The sequence below is a fragment of the Mastigoproctus giganteus genome, chromosome 7 (genome assembly GCF_048544385.1).
Source record: "Mastigoproctus giganteus isolate SK-2022 chromosome 7, ASM4854438v1, whole genome shotgun sequence".
Classification (NCBI taxonomy): Eukaryota; Metazoa; Arthropoda; class Arachnida; order Uropygi; family Thelyphonidae; genus Mastigoproctus; species Mastigoproctus giganteus.
The window spans coordinates 27926700-27947525 of NC_143581.1; the positions used below are offsets into that span (position 1 = coordinate 27926700).

General features: G+C 35.9%; 1 protein-coding gene across 1 annotated transcript in view; it reads right to left on the reverse strand.

Moving 5' to 3' along the window:
* Nucleotides 1-1029: 1029 nt before the first annotated feature.
* LOC150082756 (uncharacterized) overlaps nt 1030-20826 on the reverse strand; it is a 60617-nt gene continuing 40820 nt past the window's right edge. The window contains exons 7-9 of the mRNA XM_090378268.1: nt 13797-13948; nt 10902-11280; nt 1030-1207 (exon numbers count right to left, since the gene is read on the reverse strand). Coding sequence (XP_090234394.1) covers nt 1030-1207; nt 10902-11280; nt 13797-13948 — 709 coding nt within the window. The remainder of the gene's footprint in view (nt 1208-10901; nt 11281-13796; nt 13949-20826) is intronic.

Consider the following 20826-nt stretch of genomic DNA (forward strand, 5'->3'; position numbering starts at 1 on the left):
ATAGTAGGAAAGTTCCTTCTACCTTCTGTCCTGGGGATACCAAGTTGTGAAAAAATGGAGGGGGGAAATCCTGTTTGGTGTGTTTGGCTGGGCTTGTTGCTGCTTACCTATAGAGGGATAATGGATAGTGAGATGATAATCATGCTCTGTTTCTGTTGAAATTCCTGACAGGTCAGGCTAGATCATCCAGGTTTCAATGAAATTCCTTCTGTATTGGCAGTAAACCACGAAAAGTACAAGTATATAGAGCTGGTGTAAGAAAACCTGGTGACAGTCAGTGATACTATGGAAAGTAATATCACTTCCTGTTAGGTTTTTTAACCTGGTGACCCTTGAATGCTTCATAAGGCAAGGTTTCAGTTTACAGTATGATTGCCCTATGTTGTGTTTGCAACAATGGCAATGAACTTGGTAAACTGTCTAATTTCCTGCTTTTACTTTCTGCTGTAGAAGACTTTTACATTACAATTACTAGTAATCCTAGACACAATCCTAAACTTCAAGAATGATAAAGAAGGTGAACAATGAGAGGGGAGAGCTGGAACTTAGCTATTGTGGTGACTATAATCTTGTCACAAAATACAGGTAGGTTTGAAGAATTTTTCTGATAGTTTCCAGCTCATGGTTGAATACTTGGGACTACAATATTATGCCTTTAAAGGTCATACCTTTAATGATTCCAGCCACTAGCTGTTATCTCACCTACAAGGGAAAACAGACATTCAATCATTTTGCTCAATTCCTTCAGTGCCTTATTTTATTTAATAAAAACTTTTTATTTAATGGATATTGAGCAATTATAAATAATGTGACTTATGTTCATTAAATAATATACTTTATAAAAAATGGACTATTTTATAAAATAAATATTACTTTTTTTAAATTCTTTAGTTCAATTTTATTTTAAAAACTAATACAAATAAGTATGCATATAGGCACTATAAGCAATTTAAATAGGCACTATAACAGGAATTTTAAGCAATATATGCTATAGACATATTTTATATATTATTATTATTATACATAATGTTACCTGTACCTCAAATCAGTAAACTGTTTAACATGTCTAATGCCTGAAAACAAGAACACCTGTCCTAATCCATTATAAACATCATTCCAATATTCACTGTAAGCAAAACTGGAAGTTTTGTCTGAAAGTTGCAATTCACAAAATAAACTTTCTGTATCTTGAATCAAGATAGAATATCTGAAATAGACAAATTTGAATGTTGCATATTATATGTATAAAATTAAAATCACAGCACACAGTTTTTAAAATGAAAATATTAAAAATTGCCATATTTTAAAAATAATAATAGACATTTTACAATGTGTCACTGTTTTCACAATTTGTCCCAGAAACAATAACTGCTTACTGTTTTCCCAAAATCAGACACTATAATATTCAAGTTCTTGCAACAACCACCTAAATAGCAGATAAATAAACAAATAGCAATTACTTAAAATAAAAATACATAAAAACAAAACAAAAATAAAGATAAAACAGAAAACAAATTAATTAAAAAACAGAATAGAAAAAATAGAACATGCCTTGAAAGACAATGGAATATTCCTCCATTTTCTTGAAAGAATGGCATGGCATACAAAAGTTTAAATGGGAAGGTAGACATGTGTCAGTGTCTGAACTAGAGAATCCTGTATGAGTCCACTGTATTAAACCCATACCTGAATCTGACCCTCCCATCCCACTGTTTGTATTCAAACCAGGGGAAAAAAAAAAAAAAAAAAAAAAGTGACAACATTAAGAAAATTTGTATTAAATTTTCTACACATTAGTAATAATGTAACAGTTAACATTAAATTAAAATAAACCAATCATATACAATATAATATTACCATCATATTGTATATAATACATAAAAATAAAAAATTAAATTGAAAAAAAAAAAAAAAAAATGGAATATTCATAATTAATTTTACAGATTTTTTTGGTAAGCTGCTCTGTGAAAACAGAACATCAATAGTGTTAGGTTTCAGCTGTATTCTTCTTTCTTGGATTAGAAATCCAGATGCAGAAAACTTTCAATTTCTGCACTGTTGGCATGGTCAGCAAGAATTAAATCCCTCCTGTTTTCCAACAGAGGGGAGAGTAGGAGGGATATACAGTTTCATCTAGTCTTTATCAACAACTTGATAAAGACCAGATGAAATTATATACCCTGAAATGTTACTTTCCACATTGATCCATATGATACAACATAATTTAAGCACATTGCTTAAACTATCAGCCAAATCTACAATTGCACTTTGCAATGGGCAGAGGGATCTCTGCCCACCTGTATCTCTGGCCTCAATTTTCAGTCCTGAATTCCAACTCTAAATACTCGTTTTTTCTAAATTATATATTCTATTATTTTTAATTTATAGTCTATTATATTTTATATCCTCATATCTTTATATTTTTGGACTTGCTGCATCATGTTCATGCACCACAAAAATTAAAATCTAATCAGTCAAATCTTTCTATCCATATTTATAACTCTATGACCTTAAAGGAGTCTAGATATGAATACACACTATAAAAATAATTTTAATAAACAGTAAAAAAAATTAAAATTCTGATAATTTTTTAAGTATAACCATAAGGTACTTAAATTATACATTAATTTTGCACTTCCTGTGACTAATTAGCATTAGTAGAGGAATTTGATGCAAGAAAGCAAGCTTATGCAGCATCAGCCAAAAAAAAAAAAAAAAAAAACCCCACTTCACCCCTCTGTTCGTTCAAAATACCTGTCCAGCTGAGCCTTAAACTTATTTAGGCTATCAACCTCCACTACAAGGGATGGAAGTCTGTTCCACCAACCAACCACCCGCTGGCTAAAGGCAAATTTCCGCACATCTATCCTACATCTGTCTTTCCTCAATTTGAATTTATGCCCTCTCAGGTGATTATTCTGAGCTAGAGGAAGAATCCCATCAGCATTGAGCATGCTTAAACCATTCAAGGCTTTATACACCTCTATCAGATCACCTCGCTGGTGCCTAGTCTCCAGACACTGTAATTTGCAAAACTTAAGCCTTTCTTCGTAAGAGCACCCCTTTGTTCCATTCACTAATCTTGTTGTTGTCCTTCTCTGTACTCGTTCCAGCAGCTCTACATCCTTCTTGAAATGAGGCCTCCAGACCTGTATACAGTACTCTAGGTGTGGCCTGACCATTGCCTTATACAAGGGAATAATCACCTCCTTATCCCTGCTGGAAAAATTCCTGTATATCATTGACAATACTCCATGAGCTACTCTTGCAGCCCGTCTGCACTGCTCAGAGAACTTCATATCTGCCTGCACAACCACCCCCAAGTCCCTTTCATTCTCTACCACTGTCAGTGTAGTACCACAGAGTTGATACGTTGCTCTGGGGTTGCTGTTTCCCACATGGGGGTCTGCTGACGAGGCTACTAGTGACGGTCGTGTTCAAAGCCGCTAAGTGGATTTTTCTTATTTATTGATTTGAAATTATTGTTTTTCTAAAACTTTTGATTTAAATTTAGTAGTATAACATTATTTTGTGATTTTTTTGATTAATTTGGTGTATTTATTCTTTACTCGGCCTTGTAAAAGTATCGGTAAGGGTTTCCACGTGTTCGTAACTACCGCTACCGTTAGTAACTTTCCCGCCACTGTGATACCGTACTAGATATACCGTAGGTTATATACCGTACTAGATAGCGTTAGTTGAACTTCGTTGGCAGTTAAATTGTACGTTTAAATAAATACATAACGACTTAGATTACAAACGTAATATAATTAATAACATAACATAATTAATTAATAAATTAATAGAATCATGACTCAGACCAGAGCAGCAAAGCAAAAGGCTCAAGCTAACGGAAGTGCTGTGGCTCCGAGCAGAACTGAGGGGGGCAGTTGTCCTCTGACTCACAGCCTTATAAAATGCACTGTTTGCTTGATGTTTGCAGAGCAATCAGGTACGGGACATGATACTGCCATGGGGGATGTCTTTGTGTGTACGCGATGCAAGGAGTGTATCGATATCAGGCAACAACTCGGCGTTCTTGTGGGCCTATATGAGAGCTTGAAGGACAGGGTGGATGCCCTCGAAGAAACTAAATTGAGGGGCCCATCCAGCTCTCAGCTGCCCACATCAGCGCCAGAGCTTGCACTTGGGCATAGCGTGACACAGAGACAATCCCTAAGGCAGAATGCGCTGGTCCCGAAGGAACTAGTAGTTGTTGGTGACTCTATTGTCAGGGAAACGGGGAACATGCTTTGTAAAAAAGATAGGTGGAACAGGACCAGGGTATGTCTGCCAGGGGCAAAGGTTGATGACGTTGTAGAGCGAATATCATCTTTTAAGGGCACAAAAGGTGATATAGTTGTACACGTTGGCACTAATAATATTAAGAGTAGGAGACCGGCAGAATTACTTAACAAGTACAGGTCACTGTTGAACAAAAGCCGAGAATTAGGGTTGAATTTGAAAGTGTCTGCAATTCTGCCCAGACATGATAGGAGGGAGTATATGATGAGAGCCTTGTCGATCAATTCGGCCCTGGAAAGATTGTGCAAGGCTCAAGGGGTAGAATTTTTTTCAGCCTGGACTGTACTTGTTAACAGGAGAGATTGCTTCTACAGGGATGGGATACACTTAAATAGAAAGGGTGCAAGAATATTTGCTGATGCTATCGAGGCAGTGTTAGGTGGGTCGGAAAACTGCTAGCTTGGGGGGAGACAAAGACCAATAGATTGACAGTAGCCACTGGCAGAGGTGAAAGAGATTCTTGCACTGCTTCTATTAGAATGAGCAGAAGTCTGAAAAACAAGATGCATGGTATTTCAGAGACTGCTGGGAGCCATTGCGGTACAAGTAAACACATGGGTTGTGTTAGGGTAGCTAAGAATAGAAACAGGTGCAGGTATACTTGCGTGTACACCAATGCTAGGAGTTTAGTAAATAAATTGGATGAATTTGAGGTATTGCTCAAAACATCGAAGGCAGATATTGTTGGGATATCAGAGACGTGGTGTCACACAGATATAAGGGATGCAGAACTGCAATTTGGGGAGTACAACGTCTACAGAAAGGATAGACAGGATAGGAAGGGGGGAGGGGTTATGCTATTAGTTAAGAAACACATAAAAACCAAGGAAGTGAAGCCAGTCGACATTGCTGGACAGTGCAGTGTGGAGTCAGTTTGGTGTGACATAAACATTGGGAGATCAAAATTGAGAGTAGGAGTGTGCTATAGGCCTAATGACTCTGATGAGTATAATAAGGAACTGTACAGGGAAATAGAGTGGGCCAGTAAATCAGAGTGTCTTATAATGGGAGATTTTAATTTCTCAGATATTGACTGGAATTTGGGGGCTGGTTACTCACACACTAGCAGGGCTTTTGTGGATTTATTGGATGATTGTTTTCTACATCAGCATGTTCGGGAGGCAACTAGAGGGAGTAATACTCTTGATTTGATTATCAGCAGTGATTCTTCATGCATTAAGAATCTGCAGATAAATGAACCACTAGGTGGCAGTGATCACAGTGTGCTGAAGTGGGATTTACTCAAAGAGGTAACTACCATTAGGGGTAAAGGGAAGGGTTATTGCTTCCGTAAAGGCGACTACGATGGACTGAGACAGTATTTAAATTCTATACAGTGGGACCAACTGATGATGTTACCAACAGCAAATTCAAAATGGGAAGCATTCAAAGAACTTATCTTGGAAGCTACTAGGCTTTACATACCAACTAAGAAATATTGTTCAAGGTTTAGGCCAAAATGGATGTCAGATGAACTAATGAGGCATATGGCAGAGAAGAAAAATGCATGGGATACATACAAATTAACACATGACACAGAAGCCTATGATAGATACAAGTTGATATGCAACCAAGTTACAAAGGAGGTTAGGCAGGCGAAGGCAGATTACGAGAAATCCTTGGCAAGGGATGCAAAGAAAAACAGCAAAGAGTTCTTTACTTATGTAAACTCTAGAAGGAAGGGGATGAATCAGATTGGTCCACTTGATATTGATGGGTCAAGTGTTGATGATCCTGCTCAGGTAGCTAACAAACTAAATGAATATTTTGCATCGACATTCACACATGAGGAGTTATTCAGCGAGGGGAATGCCAGAGGTGTATTCAACTCTAGCAGTAAGCTACAGAATCTTGAAATAACTGGGAGTAAAGTGGAGGAGAAACTGTTGAAGATAAACACAAGAAAGGCACCCGGGGTGGATGGGATCTCTCCAGTTATATTAAAGGAGGCAGCAAAGGAAGTAAGCAAACCCTTAGCCATAATTATGAGAGCTTCCTTGGACTCAGGGGAGGTACCCATAGACTGGAAATGTGCAAATGTGACCCCAATTCACAAAGGAGGATCAAAGGCTGACACAAGTAATTATAGACCTGTGAGCTTAACTTCTGTTCCAGGAAAATTAATGGAGGCACTGGTTAAAGAAGCACTGCAGGATCATTTAGACAAGACTTCAGTTATAGCTCAGACACAGCATGGTTTTGTTAAGGGGAAGTCTTGCCTGACCAACTTGATTGGATACTATGATGCAGTCACAAAAGAACTGGATGCAGGGAATAACTTTGATATTATATACTTGGATCTTAGAAAGGCTTTTGATACTGTTGCACATGGAAGACTGCTACACAAATTGGAGCAGTGTGACATTGGAGGCAAATTGCTGCTATGGATAAAGGGGTGGTTGAGGGGGAGAAGACAGAGAGTGGTAATCAATGGACACTGCTCATCGTGGACTAATGTTATTAGTGGAGTCCCTCAGGGCTCAGTGTTGGGTCCATTATTGTTTTCTGTATTTATAAATGATATTGATGATGGTATATCGGGCTTAATGTCCAAGTTTGCAGACGATACAAAGGTTGGCAGGGTTGTCAAGGACACTACTGACACTATGCTGCTGCAACAGGATCTGGAAAGGTTGAGCAGATGGGCTGAGAGGTGGCAAATGAAGTTTAACATTGACAAATGTAAAGTACTACACATGGGAAACAGCAACCCCAGAGCAACGTATCAACTCTGTGGTACTACACTGACAGTGGTGAGAATGAAAGGGACTTGGGGGTGGTTGTGCAGGCAGATATGAAGTTCTCTGAGCAGTGCAGACGGGCTGCAAGAGTAGCTCATGGAGTATTGTCAATGATATACAGGAATTTTTCCAGCAGGGATAAGGAGGTGATTATTCCATTGTATAAGGTGATGGTCAGGCCACACCTAGAGTACTGTATACAGGTCTGGAGGCCTCATTTCAAGAAGGATGTAGAGCTGCTGGAACGAGTACAGAGAAGGGCAACAAGATTAGTGAATGGAACAAAGGGGTGCTCTTACGAAGAAAGGCTTAAGTTTTGCAAATTACAGTGTCTGGAGACTAGGCACCAGCGAGGTGATCTGATAGAGGTGTATAAAGCCTTGAATGGTTTAAGCATGCTCAATGCTGATGGGATTCTTCCTCTAGCTCAGAAAAATCACCTGAGAGGGCATAAATTCAAATTGAGGAAAGACAGATGTAGGATAGACGTGCGGAAATTTGCCTTTAGCCAGCGGGTGGTTGGTTGGTGGAACAGACTTCCATCCCTTGTGGTGGAGGTTGATAGCCTAAATAAGTTTAAGGCTCAGCTGGACAGGTATTTTGAATGAACAGAGGGGTAAAGTGGAAGTGGGTTTTTTTTTTTTTTTTTTTTTTTGGCTGATGCTGCATAAGCTTGCTTTCTTGCATCAAATGACTCTACTAATGCTAATGCTAATGTAGTACTTTACATTTGTCAATGTTAAACTTCATTTGCCACCTCTCAGCCCATCTGCTCAACCTTGCCAGATCCTGTTGCAGCAGCATAGTGTCAGTATTGTCCTTGACAACACTGCCAACCTTTGTATCATCTGCAAACTTGGACATTAAGCTTGATATACCATCATCAATATCATTTATAAATAAAGAAAACAATAATGGACCCAACACTGAGCCCTGAGGGACTCCACTAATAACATTAGTCCACGATGAGCAGTGTCCATTGATTACCACTCTCTGTCTTCTCTCCCTCAACCACCCCTTTATCCATAGCAGCAATTTGCCTCCAATGTCACACTGCTCCAATTTGTGTAGCAGTCTTCCATGTGCAACAGTATCAAAAGCCTTTCTAAGATCCAAGTATATAATATCAAAGCTATTCCCTGCATCCAGTTCTTTTGTGAGCTCTTTAGGATAATGCAATCCTAAAGAGTTAATGTTCTTTTAAGCTGCAATTTAGAATACTTTTAATGATGCACTTTCAGTTTTGTATTGAAAGATTTCATTTTTAATGTTAATTTAATTTCTAATTCTGCAGCACTGAGTGCAAAATTCATAATCAGAAGCACAATGTTGTTATTACATAACAATATAGCCTTATATGCTAAGGCCATATTAGCTATATAATAAAAACAACAACAAAATCTGAAATATTAGTTTTAAATCTAGATAATTAATCATACCTTTTAGGTGAATGTATGTAATTTAAATAGACATTAGCAGTGGAGCAGTGTTGTGCGTAATTCAAATTACGCATTAAAAATACAAAACACCTGATAATTTAGCAAAAAATGTTAACTTAGAAAAAAGAAAATAATAATATTAACAGTTACTTTTTGAGTTAGTATATTAATTTTTAGTATTACTATATTAAATTATTTACATTCAAAAATGGAACCCACATCTAATCCATGAACCACAAAATTTACTGAAGAATAGTCCTGCACTGGGTGAAGTACCCTCAGGTTACCTGCAAAGTGGGTAACTGAGGGTACTTCACCCAGTGCAAGTCTATTCTGGAAAAGAACTGGCATGGATCGTGTAAAGATGAGAGAAAAAAAAAAAAAAAAAAGAAGGGATAAGCAATATAAGAAAAGAAAAGGGGGGAGAGAGAGAGAGAGAGAGAGAGAGAGAGAGAGAGAGAGAGAGAGAGAGAGAGAGAGAGAGAAACCAAAGGAACACAAAAGAAAGAGAAAAGAGAATGGGAGAAAAACAAAAGAATTATTTGTCTGATGCCAGGGAAACACAATGGGTACGTTGCACAGAATTTTTCATTGCGCATCACAGTGCAAAATTACTGCTTTCATAATCAGGTGTATAGAGGGGGGGGGGGTCATAATATTTCAATTAATAATGGAATCCCCCATATAAATATGGAGTACTTCTAACCAATGAGTGATGGAAAATATCATAGGAACAGTTCAAAATTGCAATATTAAAGTATGGAACAAGACTGATGTGATGTTCCCAATAATAATGTTATGCCACAGAGGAATGTGCAAAATTAGCCTCACAACCTTTTTAATGCCGAATCACCCAACACCAGTTTTAAACATATGAGGTGTAACAATAAAGTTCCCAGACTGGTGCTGTTATGATCACGTTCGATGAGTTTGAAAAAAACTAGAAGTGGTATGTTATAGTTCAAACTTCCTCCAACAGATGATGGTACAGAGATTGTCCACTAGGCTGACAGGTTGCAAATAACAACCAGTTTCATTAGTAGTGTTAACATTCAATGTTACAATTTTGCAATGGAGCAACAAATGAATATCAAATTTTGCTTTAAACTGGGAAAATTTGCAACAGAACCATATGAAATGTTAAAATCTGTTTATGGTGATGAAACATTAATTTATATCAGTCTGTTTGAATGGTATAAGCAGTTCAAAGATGGATGTGAGGATTTTCACGAAGACCCAAGAAGTGGACATCTTGTCAACCTCTCAAAATGAGGATAGAGTTCCAAATGTTTGGGAAATTTTTGGCAAGAGATTGTTGTTTTGCCCTCAGCATGATGGCTGATGAGTTGGATATAAATAAGGAGACAATTCATCAAATTCTGCTTGAAGATTTAGAAAAGGAAGTTCTGTGCAAAATTTGTGCCACACAGCCTCATGGATGAGCAGAAGCAATGAAGAACATCGTCATGCAAACTTCATCCAGACTCTTTAAGAGAAAATCCTAATTGCCTTCAACTGCATTGTCACTGTATATGAGTGTTTGCTGTTTCAGTATGATCCAGACAAAGACAGTGTCAGAGCATGCAGTGGATTTCAAAATCAACACCAAGGTCCACAAAGTTTCGTTTACAGAAGTTCAGGATAAGGACTATCTGATCATTTTTTCAAAAAACAGGGCGATTCACACAGAATTTGTACCTGAAGGGGAGAGTCAATACTGCATTCTATGTACAGGTGCTTCAAAGACTACTGAAGTGCATTCCCAGATGAGACTGCAATTTGGAGAGAAAGGCAGTGGTTCTTGTTGCATAACAATGCCTTCCACCCATTTTGCACTTGTGAAGACATTTCTGACAAAACATGGCATTGTACAGGTCAACCATCCACTCTACTCTCCCAACCTAGCACCAGTAGAGTTCTTCACCAAGGTGAAAGCTTTCCTGAAAGGAAAGAGATTTCAGGATATTGAAGACAAAGAAAAATGTAACCACCGAAGTGAACATAATTTCTTTGGATGCTTTCCCTGAATTTTTTCAAAAACTTTTAAAACAGTGTAATACGTGAATTCGATCAGATACTGATTACTTTGAACAAAGATAAATCCATTTTTCAGCTCTTTCACTTTGTGTTGTTTTTATTGAACCAGTCTGGGAACTTTATTGCCACACCTTGTACATCATTAAAGTTGGAAAGCATATAATTGAAAAACTTACATATCTGTGACTTTGAAAAATAACACAAACTTTACTAAAAATCAGAAGGAAATCAAACTTATCAGAAAACCAGAAGACTTACCCTGATTACTGGAATCTTCTGACTGACAAAATCAAATCTGAAGAGTTGGCTGGTATGACTATTAGGCATAGCTAAATTTTAAAAAAATAAAATGGATCAAGTTAGCAGATTTCATACATACCTAATATCATTTGAAAATTTCCTTATACAGGAATCAGAATTTATTGTGACTGCTGGCATCGATACAGATTTCCATATTCGTTGTATCCGTCCACAAATACTAATATCAGAAGCTTGTATTCCTTCTCCTGCTAGATCTATAGCAGTTGAAATGGTATCTTTATATACCAAGTTAAGTAGCAATTGTCTGTAATCAGGCATTATTCCAGAAACTCTCTCATTTGGGGGATTTTTTAGGTTTGCATTTGACTGAGAAGATTTTATTTGTTCAAACTTAATAAAATCATTGTCATTTTTAAAATCATCCTTCTTCAATGTGGGTTGGAATAGTTTTGAGCTAGATTTAGCTTGAGGACACTGAGTAGGCTTGCTAACTGAATCTATAAGAAAATGTAAAACATATTTTTAGGAAAATGTTAGATTTTTAATGCTTTGAAATTTTAAAGAATAAATGAATCAAATTTGTTTCTTCCAGGAAAAAGATACAAATACAAATAGATACAAAAAATACAAATATCACCATATACAGGGTGATAATTAGTTTACAATCATTTTGATTACATTGCATATACAGCAATACCTCGCATAACACTGATAATTGGTACGAAAACTGTTCCGTGTTATGTGAAACCATGCTGATTGAGGTATAATTATAATGGGTTTTAATTGAATGCGTACCAAAGAAACAGTCTATAAACAATTATAATAAATCTATAAACAATTCGCGGTTGATAGGCAATTAAAAGGATTTGAAATTAAAAATACTGCAAAAATTTTATTAATGAAAGGTAACATCATTAGAGATGAGAAAAAAGCTGTACTGTTTATTTAGGTATTTCAATAAAAAAGTCCAGTGAAGTCGTCCCTTCTTTTTCTCAGTGTACAAGTTTTTGACTTTTTGTAGCATCAAAACCCATCTTGTAAAATTTGCTGCATCTTGATGCTACGTTCAACATCCGGATCTCCATTCATAATTGCCTTGCAGGCCATGTCAACCCCCCTCCCCAAAAAAAACTTTCTTCAATTCTGTTGAAAATTTTTTTGGTGCTACTTCAGTGTTATCCACTTCAGAATTGTTTTCCTCTTCTTCATATGCAGTTTGCTCGTCAATTTCAAGGAGAGTTGCATCATCTAAGTCATTTGCATGTGAGTCAATGCAGTCATGTACATTGGCAGTGTCAAAAAGTTTAAAATCTCAAGTCTCTTCCGATCTTCACAATGTCTTTGGCAATTGTCTGAATTCATAATTCAAAACCAGTGAAATAATTTGCCAAATGGGGCAAAACATACTGCCAAACAGAATGCATGGTTTGGCAGCGGTTTCTAGCCAAGATGCAAATATATTTTCGATCGTATTTAAAGGAGTAAAAAATAAACTGTGAAATGAAAAGCTATCATGTTGTCTTGTCAGGATGGAATTAAGAATACTGAACACTGTTGCACTTTGCTAGTGACTGCCTGAGGGATGCAGTACCAACTCTATCGTCTCACATGTGCATGTGAGACAATAGAGTTGGCACTGCAGCATCTTTGTACGTGTTCCTAGGCTACAACAATGCAGCATATATGCAGAGTACATGTCTAGGCTATTGAATGAGTTTTAATATGTACAGTAAATTTTTGACTTAAACTTAATTGAAAACCATTTTATAGTGAAACCCGTGCTGTTTGAAGCCGTGCTAAGAGAGGTATTGCTGTAATTTAGAAAATGCTAATCTTCAAGAAATATTCCAATGGGACAAAGATAATTTAGTTAAATTCATTCCTTCTAAAACTCAGTCCTATCTTATTTTTTGTAAAAAAAAAAGAAGTCTACTCCTCTTATTATTTTTTTTTTACAAGACAGTATAAAAAAAAAAGTCTCGAAAATATGACCTTGTCTAGAACTCAAACTTCTAGACAAGGTCATATATTCATATTAGGGGTTACCCTGACTTCTAATTGCTCTTGGCATAAACATACCTCACAAATATTGCTTCCTCTGCATCAAAAAAACTGGGTTTTCTTTTTCACTGTGTTACTCTTCTTTTAAACAGCTCACTCTGTACAAATCTCAAATCCACCCTATTCTGGAATATTGTTTCCACATCTGGGATGGTGCCCCCAAAACTTCTCTCAAGCTTCTAGACTATTCAAAAAGGGATAGTCAGGTTAATTACCTGACCTGTCGTTCACAAAGTCAGTCCAATCACTGTCTCACAGACATTCAGTTTCTGTTGCATGCCTTTTTTTATATGCTTCTATGGGCACTGTTCTTATTTTAGCATTTTATTGGAAGTATGTTAATTATACTTAAAATGGGGAAGTTCTTTCTTAAGTTAAATTTCATACATGCATATATTTATAATTAACAGTTTGCATGTCTCAAATTTAGGCCATTTCATAATCTCACTTCTTTTTTTTTCTTGTCTCTGATTTAGTTTTATTTCGGCTGATAATGAAGCACCAAGGTGAATTCTGAAACATAGTGAGATAATGACCTAGGCATATTAAGTGCTATGGTGCATAAACATTTTGTGTATTTTGATTGTTTTGTCCACAATAAACAAATTACATTAATAAATGTGGGGTAAAGGAATCTTTATTCACTTAGTTATACATTTATATATAATTATAATTTAGTGTAAACTTATTATAATTAATTATTATAACACAACTAAATGTTTGAGGTTCGATTTAGATTTTTAATCACTAATGTTATATCAAAAGGCCTCATTACCTGATACAATTTAAGAGTCAAGAGCAAACAGAGCATTCATTTTTGTTTAGTTCCTCTTCAGAGAGTAGATAGAAAACCACCCACCCCAACATCCCAATGCCCTTACGGCATACCTTTTTGAAAATACAAGAATAAAATAAAATGGCAGGGTAAATATTTAAGGTAATACCACAATACCTGTATTGCAAGGACATAACCATTCATCTATTATTTTTTCATGCTGAACTAACACTTTGCTGTTGTCTTCTGAGATGTCACCATTGGTTTCTCTTAATAAATAGTTACCAAATATCACAGGTTTTGATGTAGAAGGAACTCTTAATAATTGCCTAAAATAGAAAGCGATGAAAGATATAAATAATCTTTCACTGATATAAATATAAATTTAAGCAATCGTACTGTTTTAGATGAATAAAGAAAACTTTACAATTTTCTTTATTCATCTAAAACAATACAATTTTGAAAAGGTTATTTATACATGGGTAATGCAACTTCCATCATTTCTATTACCCAGGTAGTATTGCATGCATCATTTGATTATATCTCATATTGTGAATACCCTCACAACAAGTTGCTGAGGTATTGCACTGCTTTGATAAGTAAAGCTTCAACAGTGGAGAAGACCAATGTTACTTATTCAAAGCAGTGCAATACCTCGGCAACTCGTTGTGAAGGTATTCACAATATGAGATATAATCAAACAATGCATGCATATTACCTGGGTAGTAGAAATGATGGAAGTTGCATTACCCATGCATAAACAACCTTTTCATACTCTTAGACATTTAGTCAAGAAATATTTTTACAATACAATTGTTGTGCATTCTAACCACGATCATAGAAAGAAAAACAAAAAATTGATTTACTTATAAGTATGGCAAAAACTAAATTAAGTATGTATATAACTATATTATATAGTTATATCAAATAATCTGTATTATTTTAATACAGATTACCTCATTACTACAGTTTCAGTCCTTTTCCTATATACCAGACTGGGCTGAAGGGTAATGCCTGTTTGTTCATAATCTGAGCACTAGATGGTGCAGCAAGTTCCAACTAGGTTCTCCAAGTAAGTAACCAATAGTTTCTAGTCAGTAGGTACATAGTGAAATTTCTGTGCAGCTATGTTGTTTACAAGTTAACACTATTTTACGTGGAAACATCTCCGAAAATGTAGTTCAAACAATGTGCAGTTACTGAGTTTCAGACTTTGAAAACAATCCATTTTTAAACATTATTTTGGTTAGAGATGTATCCTAGATTCACCATTGTGTTGCCATTCGCACATCAAGGGCCATACAGCACACTAAGACAGAACTGCACTCACCAACCTTGCCTCTTAACTTCTACTCTCCCTCACTCTTCCCCTTCTTTTTCCTCTTTTCCTTCAACTCCATTTCTCTCCATCATGCCTTTCCATAGCATAAACTCCCTTTTCCGGGCCTTCTAGGACCAAAAAGAATCCCAGCCTTCAACCTATCTTCTGTAACAATTGTGGATATCTCTCATCCAGCTCAGATCCAGGAGGATTGCAGCATAAACTTCTCTCTAAAATTATCTCCACAAACAGTACACAGCCTTGTGACCTTTTAGTTTTCAGCCTACTCCAGGCATCATTCAAACATGTGTATGAATGGATTGCTCCTCAAATTCACATTACTGCTAAATACAGTTAATAATTGAATTTATTGTCAGAATAATTAATTGTAAACACCTCTGACCTAGTAGAGGTGCCAGAGCATTAACAAGAACACTTCCCCAATTGACTAACTTTGATCTTGCTACTCTTCTTTCACACTTTGGACATATGATCACCAACTAACCTAGCTTCTCTTTCAACTAAAGTATGTTAGACAGCTTCAGTAAAGTAAAAGATTGGGTTTTCCTGCAGCCTTTTGTCTGGTTAACATGCTCATTGCTACCTATATTTAAGAGAATGCATTCAATGTGCCATAATTTTCAGAATGTTGAGAAATAACATTCTGAAATCCTCAATATCGCAAAAATTTGTAAATAATGGTAGAAAAGTAAAAGTCTGAAATTCATAGCTAAACGGGAACTAAGCTTTGAGCTAAGCTGTAAATCAGAACAAAACTAAAAATTTTATCGAAGTTGAATTCTATATATATAAAATAATCTTGACAGACACAGAAAACAAATGTGTACCAAGTTATAACCAAAAATGAATCATTGATGTTAATAGCCCAGAGTTAATCAGTATACCAACAGAATTGAGCAGCTCATTCCATGTGCCTTTACTTTTGTACCACTCGTATATTGACCACTGAAGAATGGCCACCTATATGCATCCCAGCATAGCACTTGAGGTACTGTTTGATGCTTATATGTTAAACCAGCTAGCAAACTTATTAGCAACGTTACAAAACCTGCTTTGCTTTACACTGCACAAATATTCAAAGGCAGCATAGTCCAATCTGCAGCCCGTTCCTTCATATTGTGCAGTATGCTGTTGTTATTGTTGTTATTTGGTTTTTAGGAGCATTAGCAACTAACGCCATATTGCTCCGGGGATATGCGGTGGTCCTTCCCTAACCTTTCCACATCCTCCGTATTTGGTGGTGTGTGCAGTATGTAGCCACATAGATAGCTCTAAGTGTGATATTCTTCCTCTCTGAGCTTAAAACAGAACATCATGAACAGATGTTTCATACTGACTTTAGGCCTGACATAGCCAAGTGGTTAAGTGGGAGAGTGGACTAGTGTGTGCATTTGAGTGGACTGTAGTTTAATCCTGCATGGTTGCTAAATATGGTAAACAACTGTATTCATTGTTGAAATTATTAACTATAAACTCTTCTGATCTAGTGGTCATGCCAGAGTATATATAGAACTTTTTTCTTTTTTTCCCTTTAAATATTTGTTTTTAGATATTCAATTTTTCTGTGTTGTTGTTTATGTTGTTTTATTTATCTTCTTCAATATTTAAAAATATTATTTGTAAAAGAATAAGAGAAGTTTACCTCAATATGATATGTAGAACACTTCTGTATGATACCCTCCAGAAATTAAAACAAAAACAATTAAAAAATCGAAAAAATTACATTACAGTCAAAAACAATTAAAAATCAAGTAAAAAATTAATTTAACGAAAAAAATGCAAAACGATTTTCCTTCTTGAAGCTGACAATGCTTTTCGACCGTATGTCATGAACACAGGAATGAAAATTACCGAATAGGAGTTAGCATGAAACTTAAATAGGGATTATTTGTTTTTGCGGATGTGCGTAAAAGACCACGAATCAGAGATTAGATATGGCTGGCAAACATTAACAGAATTCCCATGTAATTTAATTTCGATGGTTTCTGCAATTAGTCTCGTATAATTACATTGGGCACTAAGTATTTTGGCTTCGTTAAATGAAAAAGTATGTTTTTCGTTAATGGTATGAAATGCTAATTCTGGCGCTGTTGAACAAGAAGCACAAACTGAGGCCACATGTTGATTAACACAAAAATTGAGAGGAAACCGCATAGAACCTTGATAAGATGAGTCGCAATCGCAACAAGAAATGTTGTATACCAGGTCATTTATTTATGTTGCAAACAAGGAAAGGACTGAGTTATTTTTCAGTATAGTGTATAATTTCCATATTGGCCTGGCCACAATTTTAAATTCGGTATCTTTGAAGAATCTGTTAAGCTGTTTATGCCACTGTTCAACATATGGGACAGAAATAAAGTATTTTTTGATATTACTATTGTCAGTTGGTGTAGTGTTTTGTATCCTATCCTTAGCTTGTATCCTAATTCAGTTTATTGTAGCAAGGAGGTAACCTCTGTTTATGACTCTGCTAGTTAATATTTGTATTCTGTGCCCAAAGCCGATTCCTTCGTTGAATATTTATAGGCATTGAGAAATTGACTAAAGATAATCGATCTTTTGTAGGTGAATGGGTGGTAGCTGTTATAATGCAGAAGCATACCAGTGTTTGTAGGTTTACGATAGAGGTTAAATTGGATTTTATTCGAGTCCTGAGTAAGTGTGAAATTTAGAAAATTTAATGACTTAGTATCCATATTCTCCCTTTCCAATGTAAATTTGAGTCTAGAATGAATATTATTAAACGAATGTAAAATGTCTTGGATAGTGCTACTATCGGTAGCACTATCCAAGACAAGAGGTGTTTAGATGACTAGAACATCATCTAAACACCTCTCACAGTATGAGATACAAGGTAGAAAAGGCGTCAAAGGTATACGCTCAATCGTTGAGAGATAGATCTCCAATATTAAGCCGCTCAAGCTTAATCCCATTGGTAACCCAAAAATTTGTTTGCATACTTTGTCTCGAAAGGTGATATAGTTGGCTTCAACGAAGAGTTTAATTAAATGAAAAATTTCCTTAATAGGAAGCTTCGCATAATTAATCGGTATCAAGTTATTATTTAACATATCCCAAAGAATATCTAATGTGTATTCAACGTTTACATTTGTATATAACGAGGTAACATTTAGTGAGAATAAATTATCATTATCACCAAGTCTACAGTCCTTAAGATTATTAAATAATGTATCGTAGTTCTTAATTCCAAATTGTATTGCCTGTCTAAGGGTTTTATAATGCTATATACATGTGTGGCCAAGAACAGAAATGCCGAGTTTCTGTAGGAAACAATAGGCCAAATAGGAAATCTGGTCTTATATAATTTTACCTGACTGAAAAGTGTAGGAATATTGTATGTTCTGCCCTTCAATTCCTTTAACTGAACCATAGTAATGTAGTCATTTTTTCCATACGTGGTTAATATTTTACTGTATTGATTAACCAAATTGGTAAATAGTGCCAGGTCTACTTCAAGATAAGTGGAGGTATCTGATACAACTGAATCTAACTTATTAATATAATCAGGTTTATCAAGTATTACCACTGTATACCTTTATCTGCCCTCTGAATAATAATGTCTTTATTTTCCCGAAGTTCACATAAAGCTGAACTGTTGTGAGTATTCAATTTAGGAAGTCACGTTTCTTTTATGTTATTCACCACTTGGTTAACTTGTTGAATAAATAAAAATTTTTGTGGAACATTACAAAGTCCAAATTCAATATCAATTACACACTGTTTTTTTAGGTAGTTTTCGAGGTGGCAAATTATAATTTAATCCTTTGAATAAAAGAGAAATCTGGTCCTGTGATAGTGTATATGAGGAAAGATTTGTAACCTGTTGATAAGTCGGGCCATTCAATGGACCGACTTATCAACAGATTAGGGGGTGTTCCCAAACTAGCTGAAGTATTCTGCGGTAGCACATTATGTGTATGCAGGGGGGGGGGGGTCATCGTCCATCTCATATGCACTTGGTCACAAGCTCGCGACAATGTGCTTGAACTCATATGAAGTTTCCTAACCTGGGAAAAGTATTCATGTTTATTAGAATACTGAGATCTTAAGGCAAGTTTAACTATATTACATGATGTCATAAGTGTTAGTTCCTTTATGCCTGAAATTATAACTTAAATTGACCATGGCAAACTTTGGAATGACATTGTTTTGAAGGCAATATTTTAGAAAAGAAATATGGTAACTTTGGGCCGAATATCTTAGTGCTAATCTAATGTAATTTTGTGTGTATTGATAAGTTATACCCAGAGAGAAAGGAAGTGAATGAAATAGTCAATAAGTTTAAAAAAAGAATTAGATAGTACGAACCAGAGCTCTAATGCTCAATACATTCTACATTATCAATATTTGTAAAAGAATAAGAGAAGTTTACCTCAATATGATACGTAGAACACTTCCGTATGATACTCTCCAGAAATTAAAACGAAAACAATTAAAATATCAAAAAACTTACATTACAGTCAAAAATAATTAAAAATCAACTGAACACAATTAAAAAAGCTGAACTGTCATGAGTATTCAATTTAGGAAGTTGCGTTTCTGTGCTTGTTAACAGGAGAGTCTGCTTTTACAGGGATGGGATACACTTAAATAGAAAAGGTGCAAGAATATTTGCTGATGCTATCGAGGCAGTGTTAGGTGGGTCGGAAAACTGCTAGCTTGGGAGGATTCACAGACTAAAAGTAGCTGCAGGCAGAGGTGAAGGTGATTCTGATTCTTGCACAACTTCTATTAGAATAAGTAGTGACCTGGAGCGAGGGGTGCTGGGGGTTTCAGGGACTGATGGCAGTCATCGTGAAACAGGTGGGTATATGGGATGTGTCAGGGTAACTAGGAATAGGTACATGTATACTTGCATGTATACCAATGCTAGAAGTATAGTAAAAAAATTTAAAGAATTTGAAGTGTTGGTCAAGACATCAAAGGCAGATATTGTTGGGATAGCAGAGACGTGGTGTCACACAGTTATAAGGAATGCAGAACTGGAATTTGGGGAGTACAATGTGTACAGAAAGGATAGGAAAGGGAGGAGGTGTTATGCTGTTAATTAAGAAAAACATAAAATCAAAAGAAGTGCATCCAGTTGATATAGATGGACAGTGCACTGCTGAGTCAGTTTGGTGTGACATAAGCACTGTGAAAGCAAAAATAAGAGTAGGAGTGTGTTATAGGCCTAATGACTCGAATGAGTACAATGAACAATTGTACAGAGAAATAAACTGGGCTAGTAAATTAGAATGTCTTATAATGGGGATTTTAACTTCCCAGATATTGACTGGAACTTGTGGGTTGGTCACTCACATACTAGTAAGACTTTTGTGAATTTATTGGATGATTGTTTTCTGCAGCAGCATGTTCGAGAGGCAACCAGAGAGAGTAATACTCTTGATCTGGTTATTAGCAGTGATCATTTAGGTATTAAGAATTTGCAGATAAAGGAACCACTAGGTAGCAGTGATCACAGTGTACTGATGTGGGATTTACTTAAAGATATAATTAACATCAGAGGTAAAGGAAATGGTTTTTGCTTCCGTAAAGGTGAGTACAGTGGTCACAGACAGTTTTTAAATTCTGTACAGTCGGATCAACTGATGATGTTACCAACAGTAAATTCTAAGTGGGCAGCATTCAAGGAATTAATCGTGGATGCTACTAAAAGTTTCATACCTATTAAGAAATATTGTTCAAGGTTTAGACCTAAATGGTTATCAAATGAACTAATGAGACTCATGACAGAGAAGAAAAATGCATGGGATGCATATAAATTATCAAGCAACTCAGAAGCCCATGGCAGATATAAGCTAGTCTGTAATCGGGTCACAAAGCAGGTTAGGCAGATTA